The sequence below is a fragment of the Podarcis liolepis genome (genome assembly GCF_965112155.1).
Source record: "Podarcis liolepis genome assembly, chromosome: 1".
In the NCBI taxonomy this organism is placed as follows: Eukaryota; Metazoa; Chordata; class Lepidosauria; order Squamata; family Lacertidae; genus Podarcis; species Podarcis liolepis.
The window spans coordinates 135,918,266-135,941,808 of NC_139554.1; the positions used below are offsets into that span (position 1 = coordinate 135,918,266).

Below are 23,543 nucleotides of genomic sequence, written 5' to 3' on the forward strand. Positions count from 1 at the left end.
ACAGTTCCTTTTTAAACGATCCCTTCTATTTTCCTTTCTATCTCGCGCGTGTTTTTAGCCGTTTTTCCTTAAGTCCTGTCAGGAGGAAAAGGCAGGGTAAGGAGAAATGCCATAATACCGCTTCTATTATAGGGAGAAGCGGAGTCGGGGTGGGACAGAGCTCTGGGGAAAGCGCTTTGGGCACCTTCCGCAGACCGCGCGGCCTCTGGGCAGCCAGACTGGCAACTGAGGCGAAGAGGAGGAGGAGGAGGAGGAGGAGAAAGACCTGGGCGGAGGGGGCGGGGCCAGGGGGCGCGAGGCCCCGCCCCGCGCACGAGCCCCGCCTCGGCGCCAATCCGCTGGCCACGAGCGTCCCGCCATCAGCCAATGGCGGTTTGCGGTTTGCGGAGGGGCGGGCGCGCGGGAGGAACGGGCGCTTCAGTTGGCCGAGGCGGCGGCACCGGGCGGCGGCTTCTGCTGCTGCTGCTGCTTCAGCTTCTCCTTCCTCCCGGTTCGTGAGTCCCGCGCCTTCTCCCCGCCGCCTCAGCACGTGCGCAGGCCGGACCGGACCGGGGCGCGGGGGGCGGCGGGTCTTCCCGGGGGTTGCGGGCCCAGCAGCGCCGGGCGGCTTCCACCAGAGAACGGCATGGAGGGCGGGGAAGCGAAAGGCAGCGAGGCGGGCGGGGGGAGGAAAGCTGAGCTGCCTTCCTCTTCGGGCGGGGAGCTCCGAAACGGGGGGCCGGCCCAGCGCCCCTCAGAACTCGTGGGGGGCCGGACTATATTGGGGGGGGGGAATAATGAGCGAGTTCCTGTGCCCCACAAGTAACCCAGAGGTGCATTTAAATAAAAGGACACATTCTCCTCATGTAAAAACACGCTGCTTCCCAGAGCAGAAGGCGATTGGGCCGGATCCGGCCCCCGGGCCTCCGTTTGCCTGCCCCTGCTCTTAAGGCTGCAGAACTGAACTGCTGCCTAAGGTCTTAGTCGAGCCTTTCATGAATTCCCCACCAGTTGCAGCAATTGTAATGCCCTGCCCTGCAAGTGGAAACGTCAGGAAGAACTTTCTCCCTCGGGAAATGGAGGACTCTCCTCCTCTGGAGGTTTTCAAGCAGAGGCTGGTCGGTCATCAGCCATGGATGCTTTGGCTGAGATTCCGGCATTGCAGGGGGTTGGACTAGATGACCCCCTGGGGTCCCTTCCACTCTATGCTGTATACTTTTTAATGGCACATTTATTGCTTCTTTTCTTGCCTAGTGCTTCACTGTATTACAACATGAGTCCCATAGAAGTCAAATTGAAATTCAATGAAAGGCAATATGATAAATAAAAAAGTAATAATAAACAAATTCCTTCCAGTAGCACCTTAAAGACCAACTAAGTTAGTTCTTGGTATGAGCTTTCGTGTGCATGCACACTTCTTCAGATACACTGAAACAGAAGTTGCCAGAGGTGCTACTGGAAGGAATTTTTTTATTTTTGACTATGGCAGACCAACACGGCTACCTATCTGTAACTGGAACTATGGAAGGCACCACATTGAGCCGCATGAAATGGAAGTCCATCAACCTCACCAAGAAACTTATCTGCCAATCGCCCATTCCCACCACCCTTCTGAGTAATACCCCTCCCCACCTTCTCACTATATAGAAGGATCTGGCAACTTCTGTTTCAGTGTATCTGAAGAAGTGTGCATGCACACGAAAGCTCATACCAAGAACTAGCTTAGTTGGTCTTTAAGGTGCTACTGGAAGGAATTTGTTTATTTTTGACTATGGCAGACCAACACGGCTACCTATCTGTAACTAATAATAAACAGTTAATCATCAATATGAATATTTAATGTGGGCAAACCAAGGGCCCACCTGATTGACACTTGTGGACCTGCTGGTGATCCAGGGACCATAGGCTGGGAACAGCTGCCCTAAGATGTAGTAGGAACTTTTAAGATACTAGTGTATGAAAGCAACCGTGTTCCAAGTTGTACTGCAAAGGCCTGGACTTACACACTGCCTGTAGCATGGCAGGCACCTCTTAAGACTGAACTCAAGGTTTAAAGCCATACTATTTAAAGCCAACAAAATTACTAGTCTGTCTAACTGGCCACTACAGTTGAGCAAGCCCTCCTCTTTCTCTCTACAGTGGTACCTCGGGTTACAGACGCTTTGGGTTACAAACTCCACTAACCAGGAAGTGGTTGCTCCAGGTTAAGAACTTTGCTCCAGGATAAGAACGGAAATCGCGGCAGCAGGAGCACCATTAGCGAAGGAGCACCTCAGGTTAAGAACCGTTTCAGGTTAAGAACGAACCTCTGGAACGAATTAAGTTCTTAACCCCAGGTACCACTGTACAGTGGTACCTCAGGTTATGCTTCAGGTTACAGACTCCGCTAACCCAGAAATAGTGCTTCAGGTTAAGAACTTTGCTTCAGGATGAGAACAGAAATCGTGCTCCAGCGGCGCAGCAGGAGGCCCCATTAGCTAAAGTGGTGCTTCAGGTTAAAAACTGAAAATGTTATGAAACCATTGCTGTGCTGTGGTCTTCAAACGGGTTTTGGAAGATGTATCAATACATCAAGGGACGCGGGTGGCGCTATGGGTTAAACCACAGAGCCTAGGACTGGCCGATCAGAAGGTCGGCAGTTCGAATCCCCATGACAGGGTGAGCTCGGTCCCAGCTCCTGCCAACCTAGCAGTTTGAAAGCACGTCAAAGTGCAAGTAGATAAATAGGTGTGGTGCAGTGGTTAAGAGCGATAGACTCGTAATCTGGGGGACCGGGTTCGCTTCCCTGCTCCTCCACCTGCAGCTGCTGGGTGACCTTGGGCCAGTCAAACTTCTCTGAAGTCTCTCAGCCCCACTCACCTCACAGATGTTTGTTGTGGGGGAGGAAGGGAAAGGAGAATGTTAGCCGCTTTGAGACTCCTTCGGGTAGTGATAAAGCGGGATATCAAATCCAAACTCTTCTTCTTCTTCTGGCGGGAAGGTAAATGGCATTTCCGTGCGCTGCTCTGGTTCGCCAGAAGCGGCTTAGTCCTGCTGGCCACATGACCCGGAAGCTGTACCCTGGCTCCCTCGGCCAATAAAGCAAGATGAGCGCCACAACCCCAGAGTCGGTCACGACTGGGCCTAATGGTCAGGGGGCCCTTTACCTTTATCAATACATCAGCCAGCCCTGCTAAAGAACTGCGAGCATTCTCTGCTACCAAGAATTAAAAGAAATTTGCCTTAGACATTAAAGTATTTTTATGTTGATTGACAGTAGTCAAGACCTAAATAGCTGCCCACCATCTACCTGCCCAAGAGAATTTTGGGTGGGATTTCTCAAAGAGCCACTTCACATGTCATTAGCAAGCCAGTTCTGGAACTGAGGTTTGCTGTTTAAAGAGGGGAAACTCCACATTCTGCTAGGGAGTTAGTCCCATTGAACTGAGTAGATATGCATATCTTTCACTGTTGTTGCTTTAGTTAAGAGGTTCAGTTGACTGACCACCAGGATTTAGTTAACCCATGAGTGTAGTTGGAATGTATAAGAGATGTATTGTACTACTTTGGATTATTTAACCATTCCTTTTTATATTCATGTCTATTTTGCTTGCTTTCCAGGAATTATATGCTCACCCTGTCATACACATGTCTAAAATATGTCATGGAACCATCCTTTTAATGAAAAAGCATACATTCAACCTCTGTTTGGTACAAGGCCACGCTTCCCAAGAGATTGTTCACTTTATGGTCAAGTCCCATATTCAGTGGTGCCTTTCTGGTTTCACCCAAGAGTGTATGTGCCTGTGCCTGTGGCTGTTGATGCATCATATCCACATCTGGTAGTGCCTTCGTCCGCATCTGTCACCTTTAAATATGGACAATTGGAAAACAGTTACTACAGATATGCTACTGCTGAAATGAATGGCTGGGGAATTCAGGTTTTAGAAAAGCCAAATACTATTCATAGCTTTTCTGGTGAGTTAATTTTACTTTTCAATAGTTAGTGACTTTTTTCTTAGGGTTTTGCGACTATACCATAATTTGTACTGTGAGCAATCTTAATAAGAAAATAGAGCTTACAGTGAGCGAAAAAAGTATTGGTATTTGATCCCCTGCTAAATTTGCCTGTTTGCCCTCTGATGAAGAAATGGCCAGTCCATAATTTTAATGGTAGGTTTATTGTAGCTGTGAGAGACAGAATAACAACGGGAAAACCCCCAGAAACCCAGAAGACAAAAGTCAGAGATGGATGTGCATTATAATGAGTGAAATAAGTATTTGATCCCCTATCAACCAGCCAGGTGTCAGGCTACCTGGTGTCTTCACTGTATGTAATGAGCTGAGATTAGAAGAACCTGCTTTAAGGGAGAGGTTTTACCTGTAATCGCAGCTCGTTACAGTACCTGTACAAAAGACACCTGTCGATGGAAGCGATCAATCCAGCAGATTCCGAAGTAGCCAATAGTAGACAAAGGATGAATGGCAAGAGCTGCTTGACAGTGGAATGGTCTCCCTCGGAAGGTGGTGGACTCTCCTTCCTTGGAGGTTTTAAAGCAGAGGTTGGGGTGGTCATCTGCCATGGATACTTTAGCTGAGATTCTAGCATTGCAGAGGATTGGACGGGATGACCCTCAGATCCCTTCCAACTCTACAATTATATGATTCTAATTTGTTTGCACACAAGTTTTAAAAACCCATCTTGTTACATTTGTGTCACTTAGTTGACTTACGAAGAGAAGTAGTTTTGGATTTAGGGAAGATCCACTGGAATCCATTTTTGCTGTGCTTAACATATTTACCATGCTTATTGGGTGTTGATAGGGTAGGACAACTTTGATTTGTCTGTGATATTGGTTAACCAAATGCAGTTTTTTAGCGAGTTTCATGATGATTTAATATTTCTGTGGTTCACCAACTGGGTATGGTACTACTTTTTTGAGACAGGCAGAGCCTTCTTCCTCTTTTCTTATATGACATAAACATGGGGTAAGTGCTCTTTAAAGGTGTTGAGTATCATCTGACTCCTCCCCCACTTCCCCATCATTCCAGTTTAATTTGGGTAGAAATGCTGCTTGCTCCCGTAGTATTTTTCTGTGTGTGCCTTTAGAAAGTGACTTACTCAGTTTCCATTCCTGGTATCAAGCTGTGTGGGATGATTCATGTATACAGTTGTGAATTGGTAGATGTCAGGCTTGGAGTTAAGCAGAAGGTGGAAAACATTAAGAAATGGTGTGGGTGGGACGAGCAAGAAAGATGCAGTATTTCAGCTTCAGTTATATATGATAAGAGCATATGATAAATTTGCTTACTACAGTGTAGGTAGCCTGTATTTGCTTTGTTAGTGCAAAATAAAATGCTTCACCACATCAGAGGCCCTGCAGCTTCAGGTCTGGCAAATCAGAGAGGGCCTGGGCCCTGCTCTGGGATCCAGGGTGCTCTGGATCCCATGGAGACAAACAGTGTTCAAAATTTCCTGGGTACCAGGTGCATTTTGCCACTGGCAAAATTATCTTTATCTGGTACACTGTCTAATAACAAATAGTCTGGTGGATTTTAACATTTTGCTAAAAAATTCTAAAAGTAGAAGCGATAACTATTAAAAGCTAACAATTTTTTCCTAATCAGTACCAATCAATGTACCCTTTGTCCTAGTCCACTGCCTTTCTTCTGTTTCCTATGTACCTGTTTTTTCTTTCCAAATTGAGCAGTCACTGCCAGTACTCATTTTTTTCACTATGTAGGATAAATTTCGGTTAGAGAAAGAATATTGAAATATGCATTTGGTATTTTGTCCAAACAGGTGAAAAAGCTGTTAAACCTCATCAGCTACCATCAGATGGTTCTGAGAAAAGTAAGCTCCGTGAAGCAATGCTTGTTGCTTCTGGAAACCATTCTGACGTGGGAGCCATGGAGCAGAGAGAGAGTGAATTTGAGAACAATTCTCATAAATCAACAGTCCTGAGTGCACTCCATGGATCAGAACATTTTGAAAAAAATACAGTTAATGATATCTCTGACTTTTGCTTGAATCTTGCTAATTGCTCCTCTCCATGCCAGTCATGTTACATAAGTGCCTCAGAATTAAGCGTATCAAAAGGAAGCTTGCCTTATTTTAGTGCATTGCCTGATGAGGAACTGGAATATACACATAAGGAAGGTGAGGGAATGTCCATTGCACTGCCTAATGTAAGTGAGACAGATATGAACTTGGATACTGCTGCAGACTCTTCCTACTTAAGTAGCAATCAAAATGAGGATTACAAATGCAGAGGCTTAGATGATTCCACACTAGACTGCATTGGACTACAAGATTGCATTGGTCATCGGCCAGAAGCTTTTCAGGACAAGGAACTGTCAAATGAAAATCAGCTTGCAGATGCCCAGTGTCCCATGAACAAACAAAAAGATGAGTCTCCTACTTCAGGTTGTAGTATTGATTGTGACTGCTACAAATATAGCAAAATACCAGAATTCCCCCAGACTTTGCAAGGTAGCAAATGTGACACACAAGGCAAAGGTTTGAATTTTGATGATCAACCAGGAGATGAGACTATTAGTTTGCTCAGTAGCATTGTCAATAAACATTCAGTTAGTGCTAAGGTTAATAATCCAAAATTTTTCTCAGGGAGCAACTCTAAAATTGATAAAAATATGAAAACAGATTATCTTTCAGGTAGTACCCTGAAAACTGGAAAGACACATGTATTGCAGCAGGAAAGAAAATGTTCCCATGCGCACACCTCTAGCGGTGATACAGAAATTTCAGATTTCTCTGATTATGAAGCTGTAGTTGATTCTAAGGAGGCAAATCGCACCTATAAAGCGTTTAATAATCAGAGTGCAATTAACCAAGCTGTTGATGCAAGTTCTGATTTTAGAGCTTGTTTTACAACAAGCAGAGCAACTAATGTCAAGGCTTCCGTAGTGTCCAGAGGACAAAATACAATTATAACAATGATGAACAAAGAAAGACCCAAGCAGTGGCTGAGGGATTCCGTCAGAAGTGTTGCCTGCAATACAGATTGGTCATGCATATCTGACAACATGGAGATGACTACCGCACAAGCAGCAATGGATGAAATGTTGGAAAACTGTATCACTAGTGACAAGGTAAAACATGGGGGAGCTTGTGGAATTAGTTATTATTTGAGGCATTTCACTATATGTTTTTCTAACTACTCTGTAAGGCAGACCATAATTGTATCTGCTTCCTCCTTCAAGGCCGTGTGCCCACCATTATCAAGTTAGGGGGCATAGGTATGCGGAAACATGTTGCCAGGCATGTGTTTGTCTTCCTCTCTGGGTAGGCAGTTGCATGTACAAGTGGACAGCCAAAGCTCTGAATTCTTAGGCTTTGAGTTTAACTCACGTTTTCTGAGAAACCTGTTGGCTAGAGCCCCAGAAATCTTTGCCAGCCAGGCACACTCTTAATCACGCTTCTAGACTCTTGAGAGACAAAATGTGAATAGCTGGTTCACAACATTGGTAGCATTGGATGTTCATAAGGTGCAGACATAAGGCACCTTTGGAATTTCTCCATAAGGATTAGTGTGCAGCCCACACCTCTTACCTATTTGTTTGCAGCATTTGTAATGCCCCCCTGTAGTGGTTGGGAGTTACTCGTGCGTAATCCTGCTCCGTTTGAGCATCGGATTGCCTGGTTAAACCCTACAGACTGCGCAGCCCATCTTAGCGTGGCTGCTCTTAGTCACTCGTAGAATCTGTCTGTGGGCGTTTCTTAAAGCGTTGCCAACATAAGAGTTGTTTGACGCCCAATCGTTTACGCCTTTCACTGCGCGGGAGTCTCCTGCACAGGGTAGGCGTGGGCAGTGGGGTGCTTGGGCTCTCCTCGCTAACTTCCAATGAAGAGTCCTGGAGCCCCTGCACCTCCCTGTCCCGTTGCTCTCCCTGATCCCTGGTGTTACACTCATTCTCTTCCCCTTCTCCCGGCTGAGTCTCCCTCTAGCGCTTGGACCTTCCCCTGCAGAATCGGAGACCCTCTCCTTCTCCCGTGCCTCTGATGGCAGTTCCCTGACACCCCCCTTTAGCCAAAAAAGCAGCTTACAAAAATCAGTTGTGAGATAGTCCCTGCCCTCAGGCTCACAGTGTAAAGAGATAATGAGGCAGGAGGGAAAGGGAGGCAAAGAAATTAGGCAAAAGCGAGCTGAAGCACAAGTTATTAATGGTTCCAGTTCTTAAAGCAGTTCTGGCTGCCTTGCCCTTGATAAAGATCAGTACCTCCCCTGCCACACTCTCCAGGGGCATCATCTGCAGGGCATACATGCTGGTGTACAGAGTACAAATGCTGAAGAGCTGCAGCCAAGTACAGCTCGTATATGTTTCTGATTCCTGTAGGACAGTCGTCCTTTTGTTTGTATTCGTAACTTAGGAAGCCAATATAATATGGCTAGACATGCAAAATTCTGGATTCTCTTATTGAAACAAGGAGCATTCTCAGTGTGTGTTACGTAAGGTTTAGGGACTTGCTAGTTAAATCTGATTTACAACTTTAGTTTGTCAATAAAACTTACTAAAATTGCTATTTCTAGGATCTTTTGGAATGGAAAAATAGCACTAGCAGAGACTTAAATGAAATTCCAAACAGGTATGATACACTTTTTAAGTGATTTTTACTACTTCTTAAAACTTAATTTCCTTTGAGGTTCTTAAAGCTCCACCAGCTGGAATCTGTGGTTACACGAGGGAGGAGGGAGGCAATGTTGCCAACTCCCCTGCAAAATATTTTTTATTAATTTTCAAAGAAAGGTGATTCAAGATTCTACAAATAACAGTGTTAACAAACAGGAACTGATGACAATATACATACAGTGGTGCCCCGCAAGACGAATGCCTCGCAAGACGGAAAACCCGCTAGACGAAAGGGTTTTCCGTTTTTGAGCTGCTTCGCAAGACGATTTCCCCTATGGGCTTGCTTTGCAAGACGAAAACGTCTTGCAAGTGTTCCAATTTTTTTTCGCTCCCCCCCCCTTTTTCTAAGCCGCTAAGCCGCTAATAGCCTTTTAGCCGCTAATCCGCTAATCCTTTAATAGCCGCTAAGCCTTTAATAGCCGCTAAGCCGCTAATAGGGTTGCTTCGCAAGACGAAAAAACCGCTAGACGAAGAGACTCGCCGAACGGATTAATTTCGTCTTGCGAGGCACCACTGTACCGTATTTTTCGCTCCATAAGACACACTTTTTTCCTCCTAAAAAGTAAGGGGAAATGTGAGTGCGTCTTATGGAGTGAATGGCGCTTCGCAGGAGAGGCGCTGTGCAGAGAGGGAGAGCTGCGCAGCACTCCTTCAGCGAAGCGAGAGGAGGAACGGAGCCCACAAGCAGTACATGAGCATCATAGCACCTCTAAAAACTAGGTGCGTCTTATAGAGCAAAAAACACGGTAGTCCATATACAATTACAGATCAGTGTCAAACAAATAAAAACATAACCAAAATAAATAAACCACAGGTGTGTGAATGCATGGAAGATAGTGATTAGAACTATTTATAGCATAGACATAATTGTTAAGCAAGAGGTGGTTATGAAACATGGACCCTGTTATACCAAGGGAAAGTATTTAAAGTATGCAAATATCCTGAGTCACTGGATCAGCCAGAATTGTTTGTGGGCTGAATGGAGGTCCTTGGCCATTTTTCTCCTCGCTTACAAATGAAGTAGGTCAAACCAAACAGGTCCAAAGTTGTCATTTTATCTTTGATCCCTAAGGACTCTCAGCTTAGTCAGTTCTTCCAGCAGGGCAGTTCCCCACCACCACCTATTCTGCTCCAGCAAATCCATGAAAATTGTCCTCCCCTCTTTCCATTGCAGTTTCTGGTTCGAATTGCCAGCCCTTCTAAGAAGGAGCACCCTGAATCCAGGCTGGTGAGAATTAGTATGACTAGAACTAGGCCATGAAAACAGAAGGCTAGCTGAGTAAGAATGTTACTCACGTTGCTGCCTTATAAATCCCTTATGGGGGTGCAGGTGGCGCTGTGGTCTAAACCACCAACCCTCTTGGGCTTGCCAATTGGAAGGTCGGCAGTTTAAATCTGCGTGATGGGGTGAGCTTCCATCGCTTTGTCCCAGCTTCTGCCAACCTAGCAGTCCAAAAACATACCAGTGCAAGTAGCTCTGCAATGGAAAGGTAAATGGTGTTTCCGTGCATTCTGGCTTCGGTCACAGTATCCTATTGTGCCAGAAGCGGTTCAGTCATTCTGGCCAGGTGACCCAGAAAGCTGTCAGCCTGAAAGTGGAGAGGAGCACTGTACCCCAGAGTCAAATTCGACTGGACTTAACCGTCCAGGGGTCCTTTAACTTTACCTTTATAAATTCCTTATTTTTCTGGTTGGGAATGACTTTTCAATTGTTCTTTTTTGTTTTCTAAATGTACACTTAAGTAGAATCCCCTAAATCACTTTTGTTTGTATTCAAACTTAATATTTCTTTTAAAAGGATAATGCAGCTTTCTCAAGAAATAAACAACCATTTACCAAGCTGCTGTAAGGAAATACTGGAGAGAGCTATAAAAGCGGAAGTGCAGCTTTTAAAAATTCGCTATCAGATGTATCAACAGCACTGCTGGCAGACTTGCATTAATTCCATGGACAAAAAGAAATCTGTAAATGGGTATGTATAAAATAGTTTCTGGTGTGGAAGGTGGACTGTTAACTGGTTTGGGCAGAACACCAAATATGATTACTAATAAAAACATTTTCAGTATAATCCATGCATATTTACTCGTTGTATTCATGGCATTGTATTGTAAGGCTAAGAGCTGCTGTGTCTGTGGGACCTAGCTGAAAGTCAGGTAGGAGGGAAGAGTTGAGTTAAAGGCATAAATATTCTGTCCAGTGACTCCAAAGAAAGCAAACTACTCAAGGAAGTTAGCCTTTTTACAATAGTTTCAGAAAAGTATTTGGAATAACTGTTTAGTGAGTCAGTAAGTTTAGCCTGGAGATTTAGGCATGAGGCTGAATGCATCTATATTCATGTTAGTATTTCCTTAGTTTTTCCTTTCAAATGCAACTCCTGCCATGTTAGAGTCTTCTCAAAAGCTCCCTACATTTTGGCAAAAAACTTCCTATTCCAGAGAAACAAAAGGATTCTGGGATGTCACTTCATAAGAGAAGTCACTAACTAAACAGCCCCTTCCCCTTATGTGGTTACCTGGAAAGAGAAAATTTGATGCGCAGTGCCTAGGCATCACCAAATAAAGGTTGCATCCCTTCTTTTGAACTGTAGGTGGGCACAAATGACAAGAGGAATTCCCTTGTCATCTAGGAGGTCTCTAGGCAACAAATAGGTGGCCTTGAACAAGTGGGGACATAGGACTAAGCTATTCAGACCGTTCATGGAGCTCCTCTTTTCCCTACCTCACCTAAGGCACATTTTGCCTGGGAGAAGTTACAGGAGTGTCCACAAACCTTTTGGATCTGAAACACGTCAAGCCTTTTATATGTTGCACATTCAATATGAAAATGTTGACTTCAGTAACAAAGGCAATGTGCATCAGTGACTTTCTCTCATTCCTTGGCCTCACCAGTGTACATCTGCACAGCCCTTTAGCACCTCTACATGGAAGGTTTTTGAGATTTGCCGCTCACTTGATATTTCAGAAATGGTCATAACTCATTATCGTACCTAAAGTATTTCCAAATTATATTAAAGGCAAGATTCTTTCTTCTGACACATGGAGAATTGAGGCTGTTTTGATAAAAATAGAAAGTGGCTCAAAGGTGCTTTCTATACCTCAGCAAATGCCAAATCAATGAATATACATTTGATTATTTTTTCAGTTCTACCCTTGGGACAGGAAAATCTGTGTCTCAGGTGTCACTGCCACAGAATACGGAAGTTTCTTCACTCCCTTTAGTAAGTCTTCTGCATACTTCATTACAACACTACCTTAAGAATTCTTTGTGAACTTTCAAAATGGTTTATTTTGAAGGCTGATTCTACATTACAACTTCTCTATTAAATATAAATATAAACCTGTGCTAGCAATGGGGTATAATATAGTCAATATAAAGCAGAACCATTATATCAGCCTCAAAAATAAATACCACAGGGCAGATTGCTCATTGAAGACTTAGTATCTTTTAAGTGAGTGTGTATGCTTTCACTGTTTTGGTTAAATTTCTGTTTCAAAAAGCGTAACTTTTGTGTTTGGAAATTACAAGTTCTTGTTGCATCTCAGAGAAACCCTAAGAGAAAGGGGTATTCCAAGATGGTGCTTCTCTGAATTGTGAAGCAGGAAATAACTTGTTCTAAAACTGGCCTGTGTTTGAAGAAGTTGGCACTGAAAAGCTGTCTGTTGAGCAAAAATTAAAATCTGTTCTTGTTTTTTAACTTTAGGTTACATGTCAAAAGAAGGATGGTGAAAACAGTAGCCCTGATTTGTCCCTTTCCAACAAAACCTCTGAAGAAGAGAAATATGAACTTATGGAAAATAGTAAGTTAAACATTTTTAAATGCTGGGTGAAATTATTACATTGTAACTGGGTTGTCCTCTGAACTGTACCAAGCATTAAATATAATATGCAAGTAGTTAAATACTCACAATTTTAAGTTCCAATCAGAATGTTCCTAATTGGGGAGTGGATTTGATTTCAGGCAAAGTCACACAAGGAAGGGGCACCACTAGTAGTGTGCCAAAGTAACATAAATGTATATCAGGGTGGATATGATTTAAGTCATTTTTTTCAGAAAGACTCATTCTTGCTGGTATAATCTTAATATTTACAACCAGATGAAGGTTTCATTTTTGGAATAATAATTTTTCAGAGTAGTTTTCACAGTTATATTAAAAATTACTGATTTGGTTATACTATTAGAAATACATAGATAATTATGAAATTATTGTGAGGTTTAACAAGTTAACTGTTTATATTTGGACAACTTTTCTGCTGTTCTTTATTGGAAGGAGAAAAATAATCATTTCCTTAATAACAATTTAAACAATTTATTTAACTAAAACAATAATATAGTATATGTATCCATGTTTGTTAACCAATGTGGTTAAACAATTAAAAATAATAATAACTTAAACTGAGTTTTAACTCACATGAAAAACTTAAAACAAATCCTTATTTCTTGATGAATAGCCTTTGGACTATGATGTAACTTGAATAGAAAACTATCTTTAGAAAGATTTCCCCTCCAAAAGCATTTTATTTTAAAAATCTAATTTACAGTATTTTTCTGTGTATAAGATGCACCCACGTATAGGGTGCCCCCTATTTTGGGGGGTAAATTGCCCTGACTTGTTGAGCTTTTGGTGGCGGGGGGGGGATTGCCCAGAGGCTAACAGCCGCACGTGTCTAACATGCCGCGTATCAGCTGTTCCCTCACCGGCAATTGCTGAGCTTTGGGGGGGGGGGCAGAGTGATTTACTTTTAGCTCTTTTTGCCTTTCCTGCAGGGCATTCTTAGTCTGCTTGCCTCCTCCCACTCTGCCTGCCCTACAGCTGGGAGGGAGGCTGAAGGCAGTCTGTTTCTGGGCCTGACTACTCGTGAGTGGCGCTGCAGTTGTAGGGCGGGCTGAGTGGGAGGAGGGGAGAGATATCTTTGATTGCCACGGACAACATCGCCAATTGCGCGGCAGAAATCAGCCCGCTCAGCCCGCCCTACAACTGCAGCGCCACTCATGAGTCTCCGGGCACAGATGCCTCGCGGCACAAACGGACCACCAGCAGCCTCACCCCTAGCTGTAGGGCGGGCAGAGGGGGAGGAGGACAGCAGACGAAGGAGGAGCTGTGGGAAAGCCGCGGAGGGGTGAGATATCTTCAATCGCTACGGCAACTGGAGCGGCAGCGTCACACGCACCTCATCCCAATTATCTAAGCAGGCAGTCACATACAAGCACCATACAGAACAAAGACTGGTAATTACTGAGTAGAACAGTGCTTTTCCTTGCTATTTGGTTCATAGTCATAGTTTGCCACAATAATACATGGCTTATTGAGCCATATTTGTAGTGCTTATCTTAAATGTCAGATGTTCTTCTTCATCTTAAAAAACAACAACCCAAGCTTTAACTCACCGTGTTTGGATCTCACAGATTTAGTCTGTAGATGTTGTAAATGTAGGCACTTGCATTAAGTTCAGATTTAATTTTAAGCTGTTTTTTTTTAGAGAGAGACACCTGACATAATTAAAATCTTAATTAAAAAATTTATTTTTATCGGCCCTTCAGTTGATGTAGATATTGGTATATGCTCTCCTGAACCCTGTTCAGCAAATTTTCTGTGTGTTTGGCAAATTTTAAAGACAAGGTTCTGGGGATGAGCCCAGGACTACTTACCTTTTTTCTACCTGTTCTGAGCTTACCTCTGTGTTGTGTGTTTAATATTTACATCTGTTTCAAGGTTCTTCAAATACTCAAGAAATCAGTGAAGGCTGGTTTGACGCTACAGAGAACCTGACAGTAACTGATTCTTCACTGCCACTTACAGATCAGTTCAGGCCAAGTGATACATCAGGTGCATGTTGACTGTATTAGTTTGGGAATAGCACTGATACGACTTCTGAGCTTTGGTTACCTTTGTTCCCACATGAATATCCACCCCTGCACAGATTCAATTTTAGAAATGTTCTAACTTCAAGGTAGGGGACGTCATCTCTAGTGTATGCAGATGCCCTAAGAAACTGGGTGATATCCCCCTTCTCTTGCGGAGAAGCTGGTAAAACGTGGGCTGGGCAGGGTAATTGTTTGGTGGACTTGTAGTTTCTCCCCAGCCTTCCTAGGGGCCAGTTTGGGCTCAGCATTTTGAATCTTCTTGGTCCTTTTTGTTTCCTCTGCGTGTTCCTCTCAGCCTCCAGTGTCTCTCATTCTTCTACCTGTCTAAGGGTTCTTCAGGAGCTCTGCCACAGGACGGAACTCAGGCTCTAGTAGGAATTACATCAGCTTCCTTTTAAAGTTTGTTGCTTCTTGCCTTTGGAGCAACAGGATTATTAGAACCTACTTGGATATCTCCTTGCACTCTACAAAAAAACCCCCACTTTTGCAGTAAATATTACTGTTTTGTTCTGGTGTATCACGTTGGTGTTTCATGCCTGTGGAAAATGACAGGGCAAACAAAGTGAAGTCATGTTTTTTTCAGGGACACACATAGCATGAAAAGGACATGCTTTCCCAGTCCTTTGAAATTTCTGAAACAGGTTTTTTAAATAATTTTCATTTTTATGTTGGAGATGAAAAAAAATCTTAATTGCTAATTTTTTTTGTAATCATAAGTATACCTTGTAACGAGGAGCCCCCAGTTACTGATTCCTGTAATAAATTTTGAGTTGGCTACTTCTTTTGCTAACTGGTTCTAGCACCCAAATCTACATCTTTGCAGAACATGCACCACTTTTTTTAAAAAAAGGAAAAAATGGCTTGTATGAGAGCTCTGTTTAACTATTCTTTTACATTCTGATCCTGAGCTGAACTTGTGAGTTTTTATTGCAAGAGCTCAGACACAAACTGTAAAAATAGAGCAAATGGAGATTTTTACAGTTCTAATCAAAGTCTTAGTAATAAGTCCTTTGCATTCTGGGAAACTGTGACCTAATGTATGACCATAAAAAGAATTCTAGAAGGTATTTTTTTCTTCTTAACTATTTCTGAATGCCTTTTCTGTCTTCAGTATTGGTGCTTTATTTATGCAGTTAAATTTCTTTTTCTTTTCAAAATATACATGCTGAGTTATGCATTATTGTTGTAATCTACCCTTCTAGAAACACAGACTATAAAAGACACAAAAAAGGAGCTAAAGAACATATATAGTGTTCATGTCGCAGATTTAGGTCCCTTAGTATCAGAGGTAAGTCAAGATCTATTTAAATACAATAGTTTATTTCATTGAAAGCTGTTTTTTAACCTGTGTCAGTGAAAGTCTTTTTGTCTATTTCAGGTTGATCTGTGGCTTCATTTCCAGAAGTATAATGTTTCTGAGATTTCCATTTGTGAATATTCTGCCAATTGCAGGTACTGTATAATATACTGTAATTTTTTGCTTGCATGATTTCATAACTGAAGTACATTCAGTGAAAGACAGTAGGCCAGCACTTACTTACTTATGCAATCACAATCTTACACGGGGGACCGTGGGGGGGGGGGGATAAATAGATAAATGGAGAGTTGGGGAAACCCTCTGCTCTCCATTTATTTGTTTTTTTGTGCACCCAGCGTGTTTTCCTTGGTTACTGGGCTTTGGGTCGGGAGTGAGCTGTGGCAGCATCCCCAAGCCCTTGCACTGCCTTCGCAAACCAGGTAAGCATGGCGGTGCCTTCTGGGAAGGAGGTGGGGGGGCTATGGGAGCAAGAAAGGTGCTGCTTCGCTTCCTGGGGTCTGGGAAGCTCTTGGGGGCCTCACACAACCTTCCCAGGCCCTGGTAAGCAGCCTTCTTCCTCTTAGAAGGGCAGTTTGTGTTATTTTTCCTTTGCTTGCAAATCCCTGGAACCAAACCCTCACATAAGTGGCAGGCCCACTGAACCTTCGTTATTAATGGATGATTTGCAGGATCCTAGGGATCTGTCGCCATATGGCTCTTTGAAGCCTTTCCCCCATTCCCTCTTTTCCCGCTTGCCTTTGGTCTCTTGTGGGCATGCAGCAGACACAGCCATTACCTGGTCTTGTGGGCTGCTGGATGCTTTGCATTTGTCACTCCAAAGCAAACAAAAGTAGAAGCAAAGCCTCAGAAGGGCGACTAAAAGCTATTTCTAATGTATAAAAGTAATCCTAATAAAACAATAACATTCCCAGTGAATTTTGGTTGGTTGCAGCCTTTCTCAGGGACACTCTGAGAATCGGATCCAAATAAATAAATAATGCTGGTAATTATAAATGTGGGCATTAATTGCAATAGGACAGTTCATGAAATAAACCATGCATAGAATGAACCTTAAAACCTCCTCAAGGAATATGCAGCCGTCCCAGACGGGGATCAAACCTGCAGCCTGGTGTTATCAGCGCCACGTCCTAACCAAGTGAGCTATCCAAGCCATACTAAAGCTCTGTAAATTTCTCATTGAAACAGAGACTGTGTAAATCCCTTCATGTGCGCACCTCATGAAAATGAACCTGGTTATAAAATTTATGGAGCCTTTTGGGTATGAAATCCAGCCGTCCTGTTCCACGGCAGGGCCATGAGCACAGGCTGCTCCTGCTCAGAGCATAAGTTGTGTGCGCGCACGTGGCGTGTGTGTGCCTGGCCTGGAGAAGGGAAGGTGTGGCATAGTTCTGTCACTGCAGGCAGTGTTGTCTGTCTATGTTGCCAAAGGCCTGTTGAGAGGGGCAAGAAAGTAAATGGGCTTAGTTGATTCTTTTGCATAGGAGAAAGGATTATACCTCTTAACGTTTTGGTCTACAGTTGAAGAGGCATATTGGATAGGTCTTAAATTTTCCATTTTTCTTAATTTTGGCACGTCTTTTTCATTCTAGATACGCTTTCCTTAGTTTTAAAACAGCCTGTGATGCAAAGCTGGCAGTGAAAGAAATGAACGAGAGAGAAATAAAGGGCCAAGCAGTAAAGGTTCATCTTGTAAAGACTGCAAAAGAAAATGGGCTCCCAGATTATCAGAGTTATGTGAAACCAGAGTGTGGAAACAAAGGACCACGTTATAGCTGTGAAAAGAATAACGAAAATAGAAATAACTGTAATCTTATGTTTAATGCACCCACTTCTGCCTCCGCTGCTTGCAAAATGCCTGCCATCTCTTCAAAAGCGCCCAGTATCTCCAAAAGTCCTTTAAAGTTGCCTTTGCCTTCAGCAAGTGCTCCCAGGCCTCTCTTGGACTCTTCAAAGGGGTCTCTTTGTGCTTCAGCCCCTTACAAAGTACCCAAGCCTGATCTCAAATCTTCTAAACTTTCATCAGAAAATACACATCTTGAAATTGATCAAGAGGTAACTTTTTCTCCCTATTGGAATGTATGTCAAAACATCTTTTAAATCACAGTGCATGCATTCTTCTTTTGTAAGGATAATACTGACTGCTTAACACATTGTTTAAGTGATTGGGTGCAGGCCATAGGATTGGGTGCTCCATTGTGGAGCAAACTGCCCCACCCCCACTGAATCTAAGCCACGGTTAACTTAGTCTAGCACCGCCATCGATCACACTTTGGGGTGAAAGCAGGATACTTGTTAAGGTTGGAGTTTGGGGGATGCAGGGACTGCTGCCGCTTTGTCACTTTCCTCCCAGCCTAACCAGATAAAGGTGTGGGCAGGTGAGAAAGGAGGAGACAGCAAGTATGTTGGAGGACTCTCCAGGCTCTGCATAAAAGGCAAGGTGCAGCAACAGCAGAGAGAGGTCCTAGGTGGAATGTGAAGGATTTACAGACCACAGGCAGGCTGCAGAGCAAGAAATGTGAAGCAGAAAACCTGAACCAGAGTTGGATTGCAAGGAATGGGAAAGCTCCAATTGCAGATTACATTTAAACAGTTACTGTGTTTAGACCTGGCGGGAGATCATTTGCTCATCACGTGGCATGGAATTGGGATGGGACAGCTGCCTCCCCTCCACCTAACCATGATGAAGTGGTTGACACAGTTGCTTTTGAACAGCACGCACTCAGGTTGAAAGGCAAATCCACACAAGGTGTTCTGTGGGGAGAGGCTCCCACTTCTTTTTGCAAATGTAGTGGGAAGCATTTTCTAACATTTTACTGAATATTTGTTTCAATTTTAGCTTTCCTTAGTTCTTCAGTACAAATGCAGTTTTCCCTTATTTTGTCCATTAAGTAGCTCATGTAATATTTGCCTAGGATCTTGCAGGGGGCCTCTTACCGTTGGGTTCAGTACAGTTTGTTCCAAATCCATCTGCTACCTTTATACCACCAAACGCATTAAACTTAAGAAGCTTCCGTAAAGTGGTGAAGAAGCTGGAAGATCTGTATCCAGAGCTTCATAGGCAAGTATACGTTTTAATGGTGGGATTCAGAATTATTATTTTACTGAAATTCTCTGGAGGCTCTCATCTCCTTTTCTCCTTCTCTTTTAGAGACAAAATTTTGGATGCTTTGGTAGAGATAAAAGAAAATAAGGGTTTGCTTAGTGGCTTATCGCTTAGCTCTATTGTGCAAATGACTTCATCACTTCTGGAAAAGAGATTTGGATGTAAATCTGATGGAAAGCAAAAGAAATAAGCAGGTGAGTACCCAAACTATCTTCAAATTCTAATATTGCATACATCTTAGCTTGGCGGATATCTACTGGCCATTTTCTTTTATCATAAATAGAATGTGGCCCTCCAGACCTCTGTCTTACCCCCAGAGCTCTCTCATGGCCACACCTCTCTTCAAGTGCCTCTGTTTGGTCAATGTGTATTCCTGAACTGTGACCAGGATCTCTTGCTTGACCGGATGAGGAGATTTGCATGTAGAAAACTGATTTTTGCATGGCTGGAATGTAGCCTATTGTAAAAAAAACAACAGTTGCTTATGTTGCTCAATTGTCTCTTCCACTGGCTGGAGCTCCCAGAAAGTTGCTCATGGTGGAACTCAGCCATTGGGCTTATCAGGAACTTGAAAACTTGAACAACCTCTTTATATTCTGCCTTGAATTTTTCTGTTCCATTTCTACTGCTGAGCCATTCCCTTTATTAATTGCTTAGCTATGTCAACCTAAACAGTTTGGTGTAGCACTTCTCACTTTGTAGAAGATTAACGTCCTAGAATTGTAGAGTTGGAAGGAACCTTGAGGGTCATCTAGTCCCACCTCCTGCAGTGCAGGAATCTCAACTAGATCACACATGGCAGATGACCATGTTTAACTTGTGGTCTGCTAAGACCCCTAGATGGCACACCAGGTGTCTCCCGTCTTATATTTGTGCATCTAGTTCTTCCTGCTTAAGTGCATAACTGCACATTTGCCCCTATTGAAATTCATTTTGTTTGTTTTGGCCCAGTACCTTCACTTCAGATGGGAAAATATTTAATCTGGCTTTAGAAAACAAAACGGCAATAGTTTGATATGGTCAGACTCTTAAGGTAGGGAGATAACAAGAAACCCTGCAGATATTGGATTCCTAACACAGACAGGGCACATATATGTGAGATTGTAAGTCACCTAAGGCACCATCCCATAACCTCTGTTTCACAGTTTTGAGGGCAGCATCATACCCCAGGTGGATAAGAAAAGATGGTGAAAGACCTATGGAAGAGGGCTTACACACCATGGTTTTTGACCAGGAACTGATATACTCATTTATCAAAAGAGTAGACCATTTCCAAGACCATATACAGAGTAGACCATTTCCAGGACTATATACACAGACTCTTAGCCAATATTTCAGTTCACTCCACCAGGCCTTAATTGAAAGTGGGCATTCACCAGTTTCCAAAAGAAGTTATTGAATTTGGTACCTGAAGTAGGGACCTCAGAAACTTTGATTGAAATCTATCAAGTTTAGGGAAAGAACCATTATACCAAATATTTGAGGCATAAAGGAATTGTATTACAGATTTTGCACTGAGCACTTTTAAAGCTTAGGGAATATACTGACCTTCCTGTGTAAGACTGTAAGGTGGACAGTAAGCCCTAAATACTGAAAGCTTTTAGTCTGTTCAAGTGCATGACCATTGAGGATCCATCTTTATGGGGAAAAATCTATTTCCAAAAACCATGATTTTTATTTATTTATCACAATTGATTATAAGGTCGCTTTCAAGACATTAATCCGAAAACTTCCTTAGTTGATGTTTTAAGCCAGATTAGGCGCATGAGAGGATAAGCAGTGTCGTCTGTATACAGTGGAAGCGGGGTGCTTCTTTCCCCCAGCTTGGGACACTGTCCATCTGGGCCCACTAGGACTTTCTCTAAGTCATTAAAAAGAGATTAAGCAATAGGGAGACCCCTCTTGACATCATAATTTAGTTAGCCCCAACAGACCATCTCTTACCTGCATATTACTATCAATATATAAAGCTTTATAAGATAGACGAGACTTTTGTCCTCCATGAAATGCAACTTTGACCATAATTTGGATCTAGGGATGGGGTCAATGGCAGATTTTAGGTCCACAAAGGCCACATATAGATGGCCTCGGAGTGGTCTAATATATTTGTCTGCTAGGTGTAACAGCGCAAGAATAGTGATCGGATGTTGAGTACAGCCATACCTCGGGTTGAATATGCTTCATGTTGAGCGCGTTCGAGTTGCGCTCCGCGGCAACCTGGAAGTAACGGAGCGCGTTACTTCCGGGTTTCGCTGCTTGCGCAGACGCTCAAAATGATGTCACGTGTATGTGCAGAAGTGGCGAAAAGCGACGTGTGCGCAGACGTGCCATCACTAGTTACGTTTGCTTCTGGATGCGAACGGGGCTCTGGAACGGATCCTGTTCGCATCCCGAGGTACCACTGTAGTTTGCCTGGAAAGCAGCCTGGGCTTCATAGATTACTGTCCTCCAGAAAAGATGAAAATTTAATGTAAAGAAAATGGGCCTATAATTTCCCATTATGGGACTGTTATTGTTGAACCAGTTATGCCCTGTGAAATTTGCAGTTTGGCCACCTGCATTTACGTTGTTTTATGTCATTTTTACTAACATGGCCAATTAGTAATGTGCTGCTTAAAGCAAAATTGGCCATATGTTTTTCAGCAAAACATATATTTTACTTTTGCCCCAGCTGGTGGCAGTGTTAAGCAGTGTCTCTTCTACTACGAGTTGGGCTAACTGAATGGAACAGTCTCATTCTGTAGCCCTAATCCTGCTCCTGACATTCTTCCTTAGCTAGGACTGTGTAAACAAGGGGCAAGACTAGAATCTGCTGGTCTGCTCCCCAGCAAATGTTGACAGGAGGCTGTATTGTGCAAGGCTGCTAAGTGACCTGCCAGACCCCCTGCTTTACTCAGCCCCCTCAGATCAGAATAGAGGTCCTAGCAACGAAGGTTTGTTCATATTTCCATATAATCTCTTGGGTATTGAACAATTGCTTCTTCACAGTAGAATGCAGATTTCCTTTAAAAAAAATAGCATGTTTAAATTCATCTTCAATTTTTCAAGTGACAAAAACTTGCTAGTTTTACAATCTTTTTTCAATATATAGTGACTCTGCAGCTGTCTGTGAACCTGAACGTATTTTTTCTGGGTGTGTCTGTCACTGGCATGGATGAAAAGAAAAGCCATCATTGCAGGCCTGAAAAGAGAATGCACACTCAGTTGAGGAGCTCCAAGTGAATTTAAAGAGGAACGAAATGTTAGTTTATGGAAAACTGAGTTGTTTGGGAAATGTTCCAGCTTTCAAAGATATGCATGTTTGCAAGGAACTGGTGGTCTTCTGCTCTTTTACTCTGCAATGAACAAAAATCTTTTCCTTAGGTAAAAAAAGTTTCATCTTTTGTTTTGATAACCATATTTTGTGTTTGTCAGCTACTGTAATGTGAAACAACTTTAGAAAATAATATGTAATTAAGAATCTGATGTGGCTGAAGTTTGTAGCTGCAGTTTCAATAAACTTGTTTGGTTGTAGTAAGGTGTAAGATGTTTGTATTTTAATTGACAAGGCTCATACTGTATTTATTTGACGGGGTGGGGGTGGGGAAATAAGTGCTTCCCCTTTAAAAAAACAATGTTCATACAAAATCAAATATATTTCACAGATATATCACTTTTTGTAGTTCTACACACTGGGAACAATCCAGCAAAAATAGAATATTTTAAACTACCATGATTTCCAGTGGGAGAGATAACCGTGCATTCTAACGTCCATTGAAATCAATGAGATTTTAAAGTGACTTTTCTCAGGGCTTCCTTCATGTATGGCTCACATGCTGTTCAACTGGGAGATCTTGCCAACCAGCAGGTCAAAGGTGGCATTCAGCTAAGTTGTACTCAGAGTGGACCCACTGGAATTAGTGGGCCTGACTGAATTAGGCTCATTCCAGTGGGTCTGCGCTGAGTTCAGTTTAGCTGACTACATCCAAACGTTCCAGGCTTGGTCATCTTCAGTAAGGAGGCAATCACACTCTAGGAATGCACAATCCAGCCATAAGCACAAAGCAGCCATGTCACTTTACCCTTTCGGCTCTAGCACTGGAACTACCTTCATGGAATATTCAGCAGCAGCTTACCAGGAATAGGCAGGCTGCTGTGGGAACAGGAGCTTGAAAGGTGCATTCATGCAGCAGGAGCAACTCCCAGCATCCCTGACATGGCCTGTGCTAGCTGAGGTTGGTGGAGTTGGCTGGAGAGCACTGCATGGGCTACCCCAGTGCCTTTCTCCAGTCAAATGTTAGGTGGTTTCCCACACAAAGCAACATCTTTTAATTCCTTTTAAAGAAAAAGGTGAAGGAAACTTGGCCGGCCCCTTGCCTTCTAAATTCTTCTGCTGCTAGGTTTGAGTTAGTCAGTAGTGGGATATGAAAACTGGTCAGAAAACCATCAGTACACTTCAGATTGCACTCTAAGCAACCATCAATTAAACTTTTATTTTTGAGCTTTAAGCTTCAGATATGATAATGCAGTTTTCTGCCAGGTACTCTTGACCTGTGGGACTGGCTTATGACAGAAAAAGAAATTTATTGGGTAATAATAGCAACTGACACAAATGTAAACATACCAGGTTTGGGACAGAAACCTTATTACCAATAAATTTAACGTTTCTA

At 42.9% G+C, this 23,543-nt stretch overlaps 1 protein-coding gene and 1 long non-coding RNA gene across 3 annotated transcripts in view; one reads left to right on the top strand and one right to left on the bottom strand.

Moving 5' to 3' along the window:
• LOC310693607 overlaps positions 1 to 23,543 on the bottom strand; it is a 107,963-nt gene that overhangs the window by 16,889 nt on the left and 67,531 nt on the right. The window lies entirely within an intron of this gene.
• RBM44 (RNA binding motif protein 44) lies at positions 311 to 22,407 on the top strand. 2 transcript variants are annotated; one of them, XM_083472814.1, is made up of 14 exons: positions 311 to 490; positions 3,580 to 3,936; positions 5,762 to 7,071; positions 8,511 to 8,566; positions 10,409 to 10,582; positions 11,752 to 11,827; positions 12,311 to 12,407; positions 14,322 to 14,435; positions 15,676 to 15,761; positions 15,852 to 15,925; positions 17,381 to 17,843; positions 18,704 to 18,849; positions 18,940 to 19,088; positions 21,986 to 22,407. In XM_083472814.1, exons 2-13 carry the CDS (start codon positions 3,618 to 3,620, stop codon positions 19,082 to 19,084), a joined length of 3,060 nt encoding a protein of 1,019 aa, XP_083328940.1. In that variant the 5' UTR covers positions 311 to 490; positions 3,580 to 3,617; the 3' UTR covers positions 19,085 to 19,088; positions 21,986 to 22,407. The 2 variants fall into 2 exon arrangements, with proteins under 2 accessions (XP_083328940.1, XP_083328939.1); XM_083472813.1 differs by lacking the exon at positions 311 to 490 and adding an exon at positions 1,892 to 2,255.

Excerpts from the sequence above, each read along its gene's own strand:
- RBM44 (XM_083472814.1), top strand. The coding sequence starts at position 3,618 with ATGTCATGGAACCATCCTTTTAATGAAAAAGCATACATTCAACCTCTG. Across the intron at positions 8,567-10,408 it reads TTAAATGAAATTCCAAACAG|GATAATGCAGCTTTCTCAAG; the intron begins GTATGATACACT and ends TTCTTTTAAAAG. Across the intron at positions 11,828-12,310 it reads AAGTTTCTTCACTCCCTTTA|GTTACATGTCAAAAGAAGGA; the intron begins GTAAGTCTTCTG and ends TTTTAACTTTAG.